Source organism: Pipra filicauda, unplaced genomic scaffold (genome assembly GCF_003945595.2).
Source record: "Pipra filicauda isolate LSUMZ 115617 unplaced genomic scaffold, ASM394559v2 scaffold422_size665910_pilon, whole genome shotgun sequence".
Lineage (NCBI taxonomy): Eukaryota > Metazoa > Chordata > Aves > Passeriformes > Pipridae > Pipra > Pipra filicauda.
In genome coordinates, this window is record NW_024104557.1 from 39914 (window position 1) to 57336 (window position 17423).

General features: G+C 43.1%; 1 protein-coding gene across 1 annotated transcript in view; it reads left to right on the plus strand.

The window, feature by feature from the left end:
* DDRGK1 (DDRGK domain containing 1) overlaps positions 1 to 17423 on the plus strand; it is a 35722-nt gene that overhangs the window by 9316 nt on the left and 8983 nt on the right. The window contains exons 3-5 of the mRNA XM_027712657.2: positions 6691 to 6797; positions 8446 to 8547; positions 16820 to 16942. Coding sequence (XP_027568458.1) covers positions 6691 to 6797; positions 8446 to 8547; positions 16820 to 16942 — 332 coding nt within the window. The remainder of the gene's footprint in view (positions 1 to 6690; positions 6798 to 8445; positions 8548 to 16819; positions 16943 to 17423) is intronic.

A 17423-nucleotide genomic window follows, 5' to 3' on the forward strand; every position in this document is an offset into this window, starting at 1 on the left:
GGTTTCTTTTTTCCTTGTTGAATTCTTTGAGATGTTTCACTAGGAAGTTTCTGTTCTGTGTGTGGAATGTGTTGAGCTTTGGGCAGAGCTGCCTGATCCTCCTCTGTGTCACTCCAACTTCTGCCCAGATGTGATTTCTTCACCAACCCTGCAAGATACCCAGGACTGCCCCTCGGGGAGGGTGTGAGGAGGCCCTGGCTGAGTCTGTGTTCTGCCTGTTGGGAGCCAGCTGTGCTGGGGAAACGGCCTCAAAGCAGCACTTGGAGTTGTGGTTACCCACAAGGGTTTTCTGTTTTCCATCCAACAATCCGATTTCAATTCCAGAATGAGAAAGGAGCTTCAAGGGTAAAGTGGTAGCCCATGGTTTCTGCTGCCTGTGCTGAGTTGTTGTTTTTGTGCCAGGACTCAAATCTTTGACAGACTAATGGGGGAGAAGAAAAAAAACCCCAAACCCTCTAGGGAACCAGGGTCAGAATCTCGAAAACTTTTAATTGTTCCTTCTGTAGCTGAAATCTGATTTACTTGCAAGTCTGCATAAGGAGTCATTTAATACAGAAAAGGATAGTCAATGAGTATTTTGAATATTCAAATCTACACTGTCAGTGGAACTAAACCAGGCTTGTAATCCTTCCTTTAGCTCAGTGGGGTGGGGTGAGACCCCTGAATTACTGGGAGATTCTCACAGACTGAAAATAAAGGGTGAAGCACTAAATGCCTCGACTTTCCCACCCGAATGACACCACAGGGTGGTGGGTTCCCTGTTCACGGGTTCTGTGTGGGCTGTGCTGTGGGCCAGGCCCCCAGCTGGGTGCCCACACTGCCCCGGTGTGCTGAGCAATGCTTTTCAGTGGTTAGTCGAGTTCTCAAAGGAGGTCTCAGTTAGAAAACCAACAACTATTAATACCTTCTGATGGCCAGAGATTGCTGGGGAGACAGTTTTCCCGGGTGACAAAGTGATTCTCAAAATGACTGAGACCCCTGAGTGTGTTCCACCAGCATGACTTCCAGGCTGGCTTTAGAAAAATGGGTTTGATGGCCTTAAATTGGCCAATTTAATTCCAGCCATAACATTCCTGCCTTTCCTGCAGCCCTGTTAAAGTCGATGTGCTCTGTAGGAGGGTGCCTACTCCTTTCCCTGTGGAACAGGAGTCTGGAAGGAGAGTTGTGTATTCATGTGGTCGGGTTGATATCCCAGCTCGGGTTGATATCCCAGCTCGCAGACTTAATTAGCTCTGGTGTATCTTAATTTAAATTGAACCCAGACAGAGGTGGCTTTGTGGGCAAGTTACAGCCAAGATGAAAACAAACCCTCTGCAAGGCATAAATGGGTGAGGATTTCAGGCATTAATCATTTAGGGCAGGAGTGGCCAAGCTGAGCAAGGGGAAAGGGGATAAACTGGAGTTGGGTTGAGTGTTCTTTGGAGCATGGGGTAGTGTGGATAAATAGCCTTAGCCATTTTCCAGTTTCAAATCCCATTTATTTACTGATTGAGGAGGTTGTTCTTAGCTCTTGTTTGTGCCTGGCTGATGCTCTGAGTGCTTCCACTTGGACTCTGATTGAAACTTTGCTCTTGGTTGCTGGTCGTGTGCAGAAAATCTCCAGGTCTCCAGTTGAGCTTGTCCCACTGCAAAGAGCTCAGAGGTGACACTGTGGTTTTTTGTGTCTTGGAGCAGAAAGTGACCCAGCCACTTGATGTTCCCATAAAAAATTTCCTGTCAAGTGACAAGAAACTTGTGAGGATGAACAAATAATGGCAGGAATGGTGTGGGGTCATTTTGACCCCGCTGTGGTAAAATTAACGAGGCTGAGGATCTGAGGCAAATGTGTGTTAGCTTGGAGAGCTGTTGGACATTATTTCTGACTTTGTGCAAACATGTGAGGAGAAAACCTGCCTGCCTGGTTGTTTGGGTAGTTGGGGAGTAGGACACAGGTTTTGCAGCCCAGGTTTTCTGTCCCCTGAAAGGGTGTCTTGAACCAGCACTTGCTGCTGTTGGTGTGAGATGGTGGCATTTTTGTTGACTGAAAATGGTGAGTGTAATTACCTCGATCATGGCAAGGTGACAAAGAAAACAGACTTCTCTGAGAAATTACAGCCATCTCCAAGTGTCCAGCAGAACAAAGACCACTGGGCAGCCCCCTGGGCGTGGTGGGAGCTCCGTGAAGAAATGAGGCAGAAGGGAAGGACGTGCCAGGAGAGCCTAAACAGCCCAGTACGTTTCCAGGAAGGATTTCAAGGGTTTAGTTTTGAAAGACACTCACTTCCACACCTCGGGAATGACCTCTCTGACTTGTTGCAAAAAGTCTTGCCAAAAAATGGGACTTTGTGTGGGCTGTTATGGTTTGGTTTGTTTTTTTTAACAAACAGAAAGTAAGGATTGCATCAAAGAAATAATCTGGTTTTGTCAGGTTACTTTTATTATTTGTTCCAAACTGGTACAGGCTATGGGCTCTCTACTTTTGGCAGCTTGTAAATAAAACATGATAAAGAAAAGTTAAAGTCCAACATAAATGAAATCATGAGTTCCTCTCTTCTTTTGCGTGGCAAGACTTGGAGATCAGAATTATTCTTTTTAACTGTAAGTCACTACTGAGAAAGAAAAACACAACACAAAAAAGGTTTTTAAAGCTTTAAAAATTATAATTGGGCATGTTAAAATGCCCATTATTGCTTTTTGTAGCATCTAAGTTCAGCATTCAAATCTTGCAGCTAAGAAAAATCTTGCGTGAGTGTTTTCTGCTAGTTTGGGGGAAAAATAATTTAAAAGATAATTTTTGATCCCCATTCCGTGATGGATATTGTGCATGAATCTGAGAAGGATGTGTTTGTGCTGAAATTTCTTAAAATAAGAAGTACTTTTTCTGAGTGCTGAAAGATCTGGAAAATGTGTAAATTTAGAAGCAGCGATGTTGGTCCCACACGGTTCTGGTGAAATGGAGCTGCATTAATTGCAGTGGTTGAAATCATTTTAATGCTTAATCAGTAGGAAAACCTTTCTAGTACAGTTAAACTTTGACTAATATCCCAACTAGTGAATCAAAAGTCAATTTTGACTTGCTGCTACTCATACAGTGACTTTGGTGTTATCGAAGTGCCCACAGTGTGTCTGTCCTGGAGCCAGTTCGAGCACAGACTGGGGAAGGGGGAGGGAGGTGTGTGGTTTCTCACTTCTGCCAAATGACTTTATTTGAGAATAAACTTGGTCGTTTGAGTTCTGCTCTAAAGGTCTGATGTCCTTTGTTTGTGCTGCACTTTTTCTGTCCCAAGCGTTGACCGATTTGGTGGCTTCAGATTAATTAACCAATGTCTTGTTCTGTTTCTAAACGGGAGATACACCAAATTAAATTAAGAAATTTAAAAAATATAAAAATTATGACTAGTTATTAGGCTATTGTTAGTCCCACCACAGGGCTGTGTTACTCAGGAGTGCCCACACCTTTCCATATGTTGGTCCAATTCCCTTCAGTGGCTGGTGTCACACATCTCTTTGATGTTAATAACATGCTGTTAATAACATCATCTGCTTTCAAGATGAGCTCCTTGTTTTGACTGGCATCTTTCCCCCTCTTTTCTCTACTCCTTTATTTAGGTGCTGCATAAATAGTAAATAAAGCAGCTGGCTCTGCCCTAAGGACTTTTTGTGAGTTCTTTTTTGCAGATGGGAATCCATTTGCTTCACTTCCAGAACTTAATGTAAGTTCTGGACCCTTTGACATGGATGACATGGACAATTAGACCACGTTGGATGGGGCTTGGAACACTCTGATCTAGTGGAAGGTGTTCCTGCCCAAGGGAGAGGGGAATGAGATAATCTTTAAAGTCCCTTCCAACCCAAACCATTCTGTAATTCTGTGATAACTAAAATACGTGCTGGTTGTTTCTTTTGGAGTTTCTTGCCTGTTTTGTACACAGTAGCTGGTAAATTCCTGTCATGATTGAAAACATCAGCACTCTAGTTGATGGTATTAGGAAGCATTTTTGAAAAGTAATCTGTAAATTTCAAGAGATTCAGCCTTTGTGACTTTTAAATTTTCCTGTTGTGCTGCCTCTCAGTGTGTTCAAAATATTAAGGGAAAGCAAAGATTCCCTGAAGCTGCCTCTCGGCTTGGCCAGGTGAGCAAACCCATGTAAAGCAGAACATGTCAAGTGGTGTGAAAACATCACTGTGAGTCAGGTTGTTTCTGCTTTCTGCCTCTTGGTGCTGGAAACTTGTGGGAATACTTTGCAAGCTCTGGAAATCATGGAATGGTTTGGGTTGAAAGGGAGATGAAGAATCACCTCATTCCACCCCCCTGCCATGGGCAGGGACACCTTCCACTAGCCCAGGTTGCTCCAAGCCCTGTCCAACCTGGCCTTGGACACTTCCAGGGATCCAGGGGCAGCCACAGCTTCTCTGGGCAACCTGTGCCAGGGCCCCACCACCCCCACAGGGAGCAATTCCTTCTCAGTATCCCATCTATCCCTGCCCTCTGGCTTTTTTAATGATGTCTGATGCCTGTGTTTCCCAGCTGAGTGCATACCCAGACTACCCAACTGTAGTGCTTTGGGTGATGATAAACTGCTTTCACACACAATTAACATGTTGCATCACATCTGAGGCTCAAGAGTAGGTGAAATGCACGTTCCTATGGAACTGACCCCCCCCATGGAGTCTCCTGTTGTCGTCACAGCTCTGAGTGTGTGAAAAGTGATTGTTAAAAGCTGCTGCTTTATTTAAAATTAAGTAAAGAAATCTTGCTGGCTGCGTGCAGCAACCTCTCTGCTTTTGGTGGAGATGCTCTGCTGTAATAACAAATTGATTCAGCAAATACTTTTACCCCGTGTTTATGTTCCTGTCAGCATGCTCAGGTTTATTTAGAACACATTAATTGCACCCAGGTTTAGTGCAGTGTTGGCCTTTCAAGCTCTGCTGAATCACAGGCTGTGTCTGCACCACCCGTGGTACTTCAGGGATCGCATCAGATGCTTCAAACAGGAGGAAAGCAAATGCTCCTGAACAAAGGCACGTTTGATCCAGGACTGGAATAAGGCTTTAAAAGCCTTGCTTAGGTTTCTGCCTAATGTCTGGCTCAGGTAATCTTAATATAGATGAAATCTGAGAAGCCCTCAGAGCCTCGGGTGGAACAGTGTCAAAGATGGTGTTTTATGCTTGTGGTGTTTGCCAGAAATAATTTTCTAAGCAATAATACCAGTACTGAGCTGTTCATTTTGGAGTAATAACTGCTAATGCTGGGTTGCTCACCCAGCATTGTGTTTGGAACTCCCCTTGACTCCCTATTTGAAATATAAATAAAGTTATTTTAAGCTTCAGCAGAACTGCAGAAGCAACTGTGTCAAGTCTGAGTATCCCCCGTTGCTTTGTGTGGTGTAGGAAGGGGGAACCCTTTTGATCATCTCAGTAATGAGGCACCAGTAATTCTCTGAAGCCCAGTTCAGCAACCAAGCTCATATTAATCTCATATAATCTCCTGAAAACAGCTCAGTTATTTGAGAGCCACCTACACAGCTCTCACTTACATTTGGTTCTCATGATGTGTCTCTGTGGCTTAACCATAGTCCTGTCCTGTGTCTTGGAATCAGTAAAACAAGAGTGTTTCAAACCTAATTCTGCATATAAAAGAAGAAGGGGTCTCAGTCATCCATGTGCCCCTTTTACAGCAGCTTTTGGGGTTCCCAAAAAAGGGGACCAGGGAGCTCCCTACAGAAAACATCCTGGCACCAGCCCTGCCAAATCTCTTCCAGTCTGGATCTGAAGTCAGCATCAAGCATACCAGCACTGTGGGTGCTCTAAAGATCAATTATGTTACTCAAAAAGGGAGCCACGTGTGAAGATCTTCCATTTTGATCCTGCCATCTGATTCAGGCACGTGAATCTCCATGTCTTGTGTGGTGTTCCATGGGGTGAGCTGAGGATTTCTCTTGGAATGTTGAGGTCAGTCCACAGTGCTTATGTGGTGGGATCAAGGACTACTCTAGACCAGGAAATGAGGTGGCCAGATGTTCCTGAGCTTCCTGAGGAAGTGGCAGCCTTTAAAACTCTTCTTCCTCAGCCCCTGAGAGAGCAGAAATAATCATTTGCACACCCTTTGAGCAAGACTCTCCCGTATTTCACAGTGGCAGAAATCACCTCTCTAAACAACCAAGCAACCAATAAAACAGGCAACTACTTAACGTGTCATTTTCTTGCAGTCAGGTTTACATTTCAGTGACTTTTTTCCCCTCTTCCCTTAAAGGTTAGTTATATCCAGCCAGAACCAGTGGATGAGTGGTGTGCCTCTGAATCCCACTTTTTCAATGGATGTCTGTAGTGCAAAGCCTAAAAGTGACTGGGAAGAAAGTCAGTCGTTCAGCAGATACATAATGACACCATTAGCACAATTTATGTGTAAGAGAAAATGCCTCTTTTAGTTGTGGAAAGCACGAAACACTCGTGAAAAGCCTTCCTTCAAAAGATCAAGGGAATTTTTACTTCTACCTTCACTTACTGTGTGTTTGCCTTGTTACTTCTGCTCTGTGGCTTTGGCAGTCTTGTATGATTTTTTTTTTTTGCCTTTTTTTCCATCCAATAGGTCCTGCCTGAAGTGTGTGTGTGTGTGTCTCCTTTTCCTCTGCTGCTGCTTTCCCGGGAATTTTCTCAAAGGGAGGTTTTTTTACAGGCAGTTTACAATTTGTCATTTGTGCAATGTTGCAGAGGAAGAGGATGCTGAGGAGGCGCCAGAATTTCAGGTGTCTGGGAAAATTGGAGCAAAGAAGCAGAGGAAATTAGAGGAGAAACAAGCCAGGAAAGCACAGAGAGAGGTGAGTGTTTCCTGCCACGTATCAAACCCCGAGCAGAGCCTGAACAGCTCAGCAAAGAACTGGGGGTGAGAGACACCTCAGAAAGGCAAAACCAGTGGCATCACTACAAACATTGTTGATTTATTTTAAAACTGTAAATTTTAAAACTGTAAATTCAGCTTTTTCTGTCATATCCCCAGAGGGAAAACGGAGTCTCGTTTTCTTTCCATTCAGTTCTCTGGCATTTTTGTGGGGAGGAAAGGAGTTAAAATTTCAGTGCTCTTTATTAGATGTTTCCACTGGCTTGTGCCTTAATGTCAGTACTGTCTGCCCTTAAAAATACCCCCAGACCCACACGCTGTTGTTGTGACACTGTGACAAAACCGTGGGCAGTTGTGAGGGGTGTTTCATGTGCTCTCATAGTGCAAAAACTTGGTTTGGCTTTACCTGTGTTTACAGAATATTCTGAGTCAGAAAGGATCCATGAGGATCATCCATTTATTGTTTTTATGGACTGGGAACAACGAAAAGCATTTTGCTGTTAATTCCAGGGAAGCAGCAGGCTCTTTGCAGCTTTCTGAAGTGTGCTTGTGGAAGGCAGCAGGTTGGGCACTAATTCCTTTGAGTTGTTCTTTATATTTTTTGCAGACTCTGTATGAACATTTTTAATGTGTGGAGAGTCCAAACAAAGCTTCTGAAATCACATCTTGGGGATTTTAGTGTCCCCTGAGGATTAAATCCAGTGTCTGCTTTACAGTGTAGTGGTACCTGTCCTGTAGACGGGGCAGTTGGTAATAAACTTAATTACTATGTTCTATATAAACTTCCATTGTGAACCTTTTCTCACTCACTCAGTGCTTTCATCACTGTGTTGTTACTTTCCATATTCATTCTATTTAACTGGCCTCTTTTTTGTGGAAAATCTGAGCAAAGTTGAGTGAAATTAGATGAGCATCAGTTGGTGGAGTGAGGAATCTTTTATTTCATTTTAAAACATGCTGATTTTTATTTTCCCATGCAGACAGATAAATTCCTTGGTTGGGGTTTTTTCTCTGAAACATTCAAAGCCACTGATCCTCCATTTGAATGTTTTCTGCTTGTTCTCTTAATATATTTTCAAATTCAAGTGTACTGAAGACACTGAAGAAAAACAATCTATAAAAAATACACTAAACGCCCTTTTTATTTTCCCCCATTTCTCAACAATCTCTTTGGCTTAAAAACAAAAACAAAAGTATTTTAAGAGACCAGTACAAATTTTCTTTAAGAGATTTTGCCCAGGTTAATGATGAATTTGAATGCACTTGGTTTTACAGAATTTATATTTCCAATCCTTTGTTTTCCTCTCCTTTTAGGGTCCATTCTGACTAAACTTTAAGTGAGGAGAAATGGAATGCCATGACACAATATGGCTTAATATTACTACAGTAATAAACTTAAAGCCTTATTGAGGTACAGATAAATACAAGGGAGAGGGGTAATTCTAAAGGGGAGGGGAAGTTAAATGGTTTTGACTTTTTATTTTTATTATTATTATTTTTAATGTTTCTTTCTGAGCATGGATTTAGGAAGACAGTAAGGAACCCCCTCATGCTATCACAGTATGAAATTAAAAAATGTACACTCGGGAAGAGTAAGGCTTGGTTTGCATAATGTTTGGTTTTTTTAGGCTGAGGAAGCAGAGAGAGAAGAAAGGAGAAGACTTGAGTCCAAAAGAGAGGAGGAAAGGCGGAAAGAAGAGGAGAGGATACGGCTGGAGGAGGAACGACAGGTGGGGTTAGTTGTGTTTATCCATGGAAATACTGGACCAGGTTTGTTTTTGGAATTGCTTTGTGTAAGGTCTGTGATGGGGGAACTCTGTGTGTCCTGTTCAAACCATGTCCAGGCAGAGCTGCTTGTTCAGGACTTTGACCAGGAGAGCTCCGAGTGTCTCCCGAGGACGGAGATTTCCCAACTTCCCTGGGCCCCTGTTCCTTTTGAGCTGCCAGCTGTGACCAGCAGGGCAGAAAGGGAAAGGCATCAACAACTGATTTTGCAACTTTTGTTGTGTAAAATCCTATAATTTTATTCCAATTATCCATATTTACACGTGCCTCCCAGTTAAAGGTTTCTAAACTGCGCATGTGACGGTGTGTGACAGCAGCAGTGACCCAGAAAAACAGGTGCTGCTCAGCTGAAATGCTTTTGTTGAATAATTTTCACGAGTGAGGGAGGAAAACTTAGTTCAGAGCTGCTTTGTGTACTCAGGGCATCAGTGCTGCTGGCTGAGAACTTCATGCTCTGGTGCTGCTGCAAGTTGTGGTGGCTTTTTGCTGCTGGAGGTCAGGACCGAGGCGCTCTGCACAGCCCTGTGCTGAACAATTGCTGTCCCAAGGGAGCACAGCCCCCAGCTCTCACTGGGGAATTTTTTGGGATACTTATGTGCATGGAAATGTGTGTCTCTGGTCCGTAGATTTATTTTAACTTGTTCTGAGTGCAGGTTGTGTAAGGGGAGTGCGTCGCTGATAACGTTTTAAGAAAGGAAAAGACAATTTTCCCTTTCCTCTGTTGGAGGCATGAAGGCAGGAAAAAGCAGTGTTTTAAAGAAATAATGTACATGTTCCACATGCAGATTGTATCCATGAGATCTTTATGTGAATATCCATTTACCTTTGGGGTTATTCCCCCACAAATCCTTCCTCTTCTGAACTCTCTTATTTCCTTTTCATCAGTACAAGTCTCTTGAATTTCAGAAATTGAAGTGGAGGAGGAGAATGTCTGTTCTAAACATCAGGTTATGTAGCATAGCCCAAGACTTTGACTTGTACAGCAGCTTGAACAAACTTCCAGGAGATCAGTAATTCCACAGCTTCCCTTCCAGAGAGATGAACGAATTCAGAAATACCTGGTGGGGGTCAAAGAGTGAACCCTGAGGTTGAACAGCTGATTTTGGCCACTCCAAAGGTGTGTTGGAACAGACTCGGCTTCCTCTGGATCCACAGCTGCCTCTTTTTCCCTGTCCACACGCTCCAGCAGCACCAGCTCCTGCCTTCTGGGCTCTGCAGCCACTCTGCTTTTCTCCCAAGTATTTCCAGTTTGTCCCCCTCATAATTCCAGCTTGGAAAGAGGCAAGGTGAGCTCTGGCTGCCTCTAAAGCCCATCTCTGTGGGGCTTGGCATAATGGAGAATTCAGATGACAAGTTTTCCCTCCAGTGATTCCTTTACATGTTTTGTTTCTACTCAGTTCCCTGATTTATTGATTTATTTATTTTAATATTTTCCTACGGTTCTGAGAATTTAATGTCCTCGAAACCCTGAAGAGTGAGTTGGGATGACTCCAGTACTTTGGGAGAATTAGAAGGATGCACTGGCTCAACACTGACATTGTGTAAGTGTCACTTCCAGTGGCACTGGAACTTCCAGGTCCTTCCAGGGGGGGCAGGAGAGTTCCAAAAAAACCAAATTGAAGCTGAGCTTGGCCAACCTGCTCAAAGGAAGCTGTAGCACAGGACAGGGATGTTATCCTGGGATTGCCTGTGGGTTTGACCTGGGGGTTACCTGGATAATCAGGATCAGTCAGCCATGGTTGAAAAGTTGAGTAGAAAGTAAGGGTGAAATTCTAACCAGAGATCTCTTCACACAGAGAGTGCTTATTAACATATTTTTTTAAAAATTGTTTCTATTCAGTTTAAGGCTGCATAATTTATTTTGTTTGAATGAGGAAAGTCTTATTATTTTTATTTTAGTTTTCAGTATTCCTAGTAAAGACTGCACTAAAGCACTTCCACCTCTTTTTTGCAAGGCTCAGTGAAAAAGAGGAATATAAACCTGTGGTGGTGGTGATTTTTTGGGGCTCTGATTTTTTTTATTTGTTTTGGTTTTTAAATTTTGTGCACAACAATTCAAGGGAGTACTTACTAGAATTGGGAAGACTGCCCAAATGCCAGGATCCAGCTTGTTGTTCACTTTAGCCAATACCTTCCTCAGATACTTAAATTCTGTCTTTTTAAGCCATTTTAGTTTGCTCTGATAGCTTATTTTTCCCAGTGTTTATCAGGAGAGCAAAGCCAGCCCACCAGGCTACATCAGCAACATTATTCTGCCTCTCAGAGGAAAATCCTTTCAATATTTTATTTTTTTCCTTGTGTCTAAATTGATAATCCAGGAACTGCTGAGTGTGTCGAAGTAAATGTATCTGACAATATTTAAAGTCCATCCTCAACTGTTTTCTAGTAATTGTAAGTCTGTTTTTATCCAAGTCTTGAAGAGGAAACAGAACAATTCAAGACTTGTCCGTGTTTAGGCTGCATTGCTCCAATTCCTGCTTCACTCAGCAAAGGCAGCAGCGCCACAGGGAGTTGGTAACAACAAACCTGCAGTGATTTAGTCTTGACAGGGTGATGGAAAGGGAAAAAAATGGAATTAATGGATACTTGATTACTGTGCCTGTAAGCAGAGCCTGCCTTTAGGATCATGTCATTTTATCTTTCCAGTCTTGTTGCAAATGATGGAGAGGATGGTGCCTCTCTTCTGGGCCCCTGCAAGCAGTGAAAGGATCATTGGGTTTATTGTGGGATTTGGAGAATACATAGAATAAAATGTCATTTATATGTTCCTCTGGAGAAGGAATCCTTCCTTTCCACGAGGAATGTTTTGTCACCAGTAAGCCCTTGTGGACTACACAGGGTGATGCTGTTCCCCCCCCTGTAAATTAGGAGATGGAAAGGCAAAATTCTGAAAGGTAGGTCAAGTAGTGACTGATAGTCATGAGGTAAAATCCAGCTGGTTGTATGGTTTTTGGAGGCATTTTGACTACTCACATTGCTGTAGTTTATATAATCCCACAAGGCACAAGAAAGTTAGATTTTATCACTGAATTTTGTCTGAGAATTGTTACAGCTGTCAGATAACCTCATTTTTCCCTTCCTTTTCCAGCACATCAGAGTATTTCTGCAGGTACAGTGACAGTGGCAAATCCCCAGACAAGCACAGCCAGCTTTCTTAGCTAAATTCCAATTTCACCTTTTGTTCACTCTCTCTCCCAGGAAGTACAACCAAAATTGTGCTAGGGGCTAAATTGTTATAGGGGCTAAAACCTTGCATATTCTTGAGAAAAATACCCCCCTGCTTCTATTTAAATACATTTGTATGCACTTATAAATAAAATGTGGTTGCCCCTTGGCTTCAGCATTGCAAACCAGATAATATATTTTTAAATTCAGGTTTCCTCTGCAGTGCTCTGCTGACCTGATTGGCTGCAGGCCTGAGGAAGCTCCTTTATAATTGGCATTTGCCTCAGCCCTACTTTGCCCTGGGGATTTCCCTCTCACCTCTTGGAGTTTTTTGGTGGTGAGCTGGTTTATCAATGAGAGCCAACTTCCTCTGATGTTGCAATGCAGGGTCTTCATACAAAACCTTGCTGTTTGCTCACTTAAGAGAGCTTTTTTATTTATTTTTTTTTTGGTCTTTGCCTGTGCACAGGGATTTTTGTAAATTTGCATTTAAGTCCCTGAATAAAAATGGCCTGGATCTTCAGAGCTATGGAAAGGGAGGATCAGCTGTGAACACAAGGGTCCTCTTGGAGCTTTTTGAGAACTCAGACCCTAAAGTTTTGACTCTTTGATTTGATACTTGATCATGTAAGAAATGGCACCAATTGTCAGTGATTTTATTATGTTTATCATTATCTGAACATGGAGTGTTTCCCAGCAGAGCTTTTCATTATCTGTTTGGCATTTATATCCATTTTTTCATACATAAACAGTGCATTTCTGGAGGCTGATGGAGACAACTCCAGTTCAAGCATCAGTTTTCAAGTGTGTGTCCTTTCCTGAAAATTGATTCCTCCTGAAGAAGCACAAGTGGAAAAGCTTGCAGAAAACTCATTCTCCTCTGATTTTGAGGGGATAAGGACACTTATTCTGCCTAAGCAGTGAGGGAGGCAGAACTCCTACAGATCCATCTGCTCTGGGCCAAATTATTTGCTGTAAAGTCCCTTCTTGCTTCCTGCAGGAGCTGCACTAACAGCACAAAACCTGCATGCTCTGCAAGGGGGATTTCTTTGGTCCATGCACCTCTGAGCACTTGGCATGGGAACCAGGATGCTCTTCCTCATCCTGCACGTTAAGGGAACAGTCAGAAACAAAGGAGTGACAGGTACAGGTGGTGGCTGGAGAGTGTCCAGTGTTGGCTCTGCCTTCCTCACTAGCAGGGAGATCTTCTCCTCTCAAGCAGCATCCCAGAACCTCCTGAGCAAAATTTGTGATCCCAGAAATCCAGCTTTAAGCCTGCAGGAGTTTTCAGGATGCTCTGGGTTTCACCTGGCAAAAGGCTGGGCCCTTGTGCAGTTGGCACAAGGAATGTGTTTGGAAATAATCCCTGGGACGAAGGTGAGAGGCAAGCAGAGGGTGATGATCTGAAAGGAACCTCACAGCAAGTCCAGGTCCTTGGTGAGCAGGTGGGACTGGGTGCAGAGGGAATTGGTGCTGACCAGATCCAGTATAGGAAGGGGTAAGGATGTTGGGAGGGGTCTCCTGGAGTGCTGAAGATCCACAGACTGCATGGAGCTCTGGAAGCCCTGGGGTTACACATGAGACTGGTGCAAGCAGAGGTAGAGTCAATCCAGCAGTGATAATATGGGCATTTTGACTGGAAAAGAACAGAAGGAAGAAAGGTTTGAGTGACTAATTTATTTTTTTTTCCCAATAAAAATATTGCCAAAGTGGGATTGTTTGTTCTTCACATGCAGTGTAGTGAACTGACCAAAAAGCAGTCTTTACACTGTACAAGTGCTCCACAGTTTGGGTGACATTTAGGTAAATGAGGAGAGGCAAACCTGCCTCGAAAAATGACAAAAAAAATAAAAGCAGCTGAAGGGAAGCATCTGCAGTTACCAAATTTCCAGGCTGCTGGGATTTCCCCAGCACCCCACCCCATGGCTGGGGGAGGTAGCCCAGCCTCTCTGAGCTCTGAGCCACTGCTGCACTGCTGAGATCTCAGTGGGGAGGGCTCAAAAAACCTGCCAGACCAAGATTTGGGGTTTAAAACCTGTATTTGAGCCGAGTGCCCTCCATGTGACTTGCAGGAAGCAAGGCCTGGGCTCTGTTCCCTGAGCAGACCCTGAGGGGCTGAGCCTGTTTCCCGTGGGTTATTCCTGCAGACACACTGGGTTTTGTGGGAATGCTGCTGCCTAAATGTGACCCTGAGGCTTCCATGCCACTGCTGCATGACTCGAGCATGTGGGAGAAGAGGGATAGTGTGCTGGCTCTCCTGGAGTGCTGAAGATCCATGGACTGCATGGAGCTCTGGAAGCTCTGGGGTTGCACATGAGACTGGTGCAAGCAGAGGTGGAGTCAGCCCAGCAGTGATAATGTGGGCATTTTGACAGGAAAAGAACAGAAGGAAGAAAGGTTTGAGTGATTAATTTTCTTTTTCCCCAATAAAAATATTGTGGGAAACAATCTCCTCCCAAAGTGGGATTGTTTGTTCTGGGAAAAAAGCTGGGAATAAACGTGACCACACATCCCGACTGCTCCGGGTTCTCCTGCTCCTCATGGATTCTCCTCGTGCAGTTGGGCAAAGTCATCCCTGCTCTTGGCTCTGGACCAGGTCACAGCCTGGCTAAATCCTTCTTTTTCTGCAGAGATTGAATCGTAGGTGAATTTAGGTTGTCAAGTATATGAGGTTGTGCATGAATTTTTAATTATTAGATGAAAAAGCATCTGGAAATACTTTGTGTTACGGAAGAGGCTCCAACCACCGGGGAGCTTGGAGGGCTGACACACTTCAGCTACCAAAGCAGTGGCTCAGACCACCTGGAAATGCTCTGCTGACCAAAATTTAGCATCTGGAAAACAGGTTCCTGTTGGCTTTTAAGCAAAAGAAAAGGGCTGGTAGCTTGAGTGCTTTGCCAGTCTCACAGCAGAGCTGCTTTTCTGCCTGTGTTGGAAATGGAAGTGCTGAGATGCTTTTAAAAAATGGAAGATGCTGTTCTTCAGGTAGGGAAGGAAGACAGGGAGGAGCCTTTTTCATTTGTTAGGCCATCCAGAAACTGGAAAATACATTTTAGGTATTGTTGCTCTCAGTTACAAATGGGACACTGTCTTCTGATCATTTATTTATTTTGTAGAACCATCTAGAAATTATTTGCCAAAGCAGTTTTCACGTTTTGTAACTATTCTTTTCCCCCCTGATTTTCAAACCCTGCTGAATTACAAGCTCTCTAATAGACCAGGGGAAGAACCTTATTCATGGTTTTCCAGGATTAAGATTAAATTTATTGCACTTACAAGAAAGGAACAATTGTTGTCACTTCCAAATGAAATATGGTTTTGTTGTTCTTGGCACCTGTAATGCTTATAGGGAGAAAATGTGCTGTTGGGCTAATTGTTACAGTGATGAATGACCCAAAAATGGTCTTGTTTTGTCTCAAGAGCTTCCTGAGGTCTGTAGATTTTTCATGAGATAGCAGTTTAAAAAATGGCTTTGGCTTTGCAGATACAGTCAGATCCTTTCAGTCCTGTTTTTCTCATCCTGGGATGTTGGCAAGAGTCTTTCTCCTGACTTTCTGGGAATTTGGTTAAATAAAATGGCAACCAAATACTCTTTTCTCTTTGGTTTTTATTGAAGGGCGATTCTCCCATCCCCACTTCTGGTACCTTGCTGGTTTGGGCCTTACAGGGCATCTTTTTTAATATGGATTTTTCCCAATATATTTAATGACCTGCTCCTGTCTGTTCCTGGTTTAATGGAACAAATGTTTGCTTTCCAGCTATTAAAGGAAGCAATTACCATATTAGTGTCAAAGATGCAGCATGGCAAGCATTTAGAAATCAGTATAATTGTTCTTTAAAAGATCAATTCCTGTGCTAATGGCAAAGGAATGCCCCGAGATTGTCACTGAAATTTGAAGAACTCATCTGTCCAGGTTTTTAATCAGCCTTTGGAATGAGGCCACTCAATTTGGAATCTCCTTGTACCAGGTGCTGCACAAACATTAATTTCTCTGTGGAGGAAAAAGACCTGTAAGGAACCACTTTTATTCTCTGTGAATCAAAAAATCATTTAGATTGGAAAAGACCTCCTCCAACATCATCAAGTCCAGCCTTTGAGTTTACACTTGTAAAGTGTTTTGGAGAAGAGCAAAATAAATTTTAAGAGAAAATCATGGAAAGCTGTGAATTTATTAACTCCCAGTAAAAACCTGTTCTTATTTTAATAACTTATTAAGTAATCTGTCACATTCCCAAACCTTTAATCACAATTTTGCTTTGTGAATGTGTGTGAATTTTCTAAAACCATGTCATTGATGTTGGGCTTGGAGTTTTCTGGGTTGGCATTTTGGGGGGGGGGGTTTAAGACTTTAATATTTCTTTCAGGGCAGGCAACAAAGTATTTTATTGCAGATAACTAAAAGCAGAGCCTGAAGATTTTGGTTAACAGCCAACCATGCAAAACCCCCTTTTTTAATACAACCATACCTTGTTTCCTACGCCTGAAATACTTTATACTTTTCTTTACTTTCCACATAGGCACAGTTTGCTGAAGGAAAGTTTTCATAAGGAAGAGATTTTACTTGAAAACTTGATTTTACTTGTAACTTTTACAGAAGGAGCTTCTTCCCATGCACAGGTGGACACCAGTGTGACTCCTTGTTGTCACTCCCAGTGTGCTCAAGTGTCAGAGCAGAATTGGGGCCAGTTACCAAAAAATGAGGCTGTTGCATCAAAGTGCAGTTGGGGCAGGGACTTCCTGTCACGGGATCTGCAGAAGAAGCAAATTCATGCAAATTAAGCCAGCAGGTTGCTATTTAAGAGTGGTTTTGTGCCCTCTCTCAGACCTGGTGAGAGCCAGCCTTGGTGTCTGGTGTGAGCTCACACCATGTGTGAGATGGTCACTGCCTCAAGGGTGGCCTGTGAAATTAGTGATGCCACCAAGGGAGAACTTCAACTCGTTTTAAAAAACTTTTTATCTCCTGACTGCAGAGAAAGAAGCTGCTGCTTCACTTAAAACTAAACCCAGCTTGGGGAGGAGCAGACTGACCCCTTGTCATCTTTTCTGTCCAGGAAGAGGAAAAAAGAAAGGCAAAGGAAGAAGAGGAGAAGAGAGAGTATGAAGAGTACCTGAAGCTGAAGGAGAGTTTTGTAGTTGAAGAGGAAGGGGTTGAAGAGTCAATGACAGAGGAACAGGTATGTGCTGGGCTGGTTCTGCAGTTTCCTTTCTCTTTGTTGCACTCAATGCATTCTGTCTCCTGTAAAATGAACTGGAAAGGAGGAGTCAGCCAAAGGTTTTTGCTTGTGAGAGCTAAATTGTGTCTGTGGCACAGGTTAACCTGGAATATTCCCTGGGGAATGCTACAGTTCCTCATACCAGACCCCTATGAGTTAGTTTAGAGTGCTAAGGGAAATGCATATCACTGGAAATGAGTCCTTTCCTCCCTCATCCAAGGGCTGAAATAAAACTCCTTTTGGAATTTAGATAATGTTTTACTGTCATCACCCATAGAGAGTGAGCCCACAAAGCTAAATTTGGAGTTTGGTGGTGCCCACAGATCTTGGGGGCAATTGCTTGGGTTTGGCCTTATTTTCTCCACCAACAGACCTGCTGTGAAATCAAATGAAAAACCAAGTTCTTGTCTTAAAAAACTTTTGTTAAGAGAATTCACAGGAC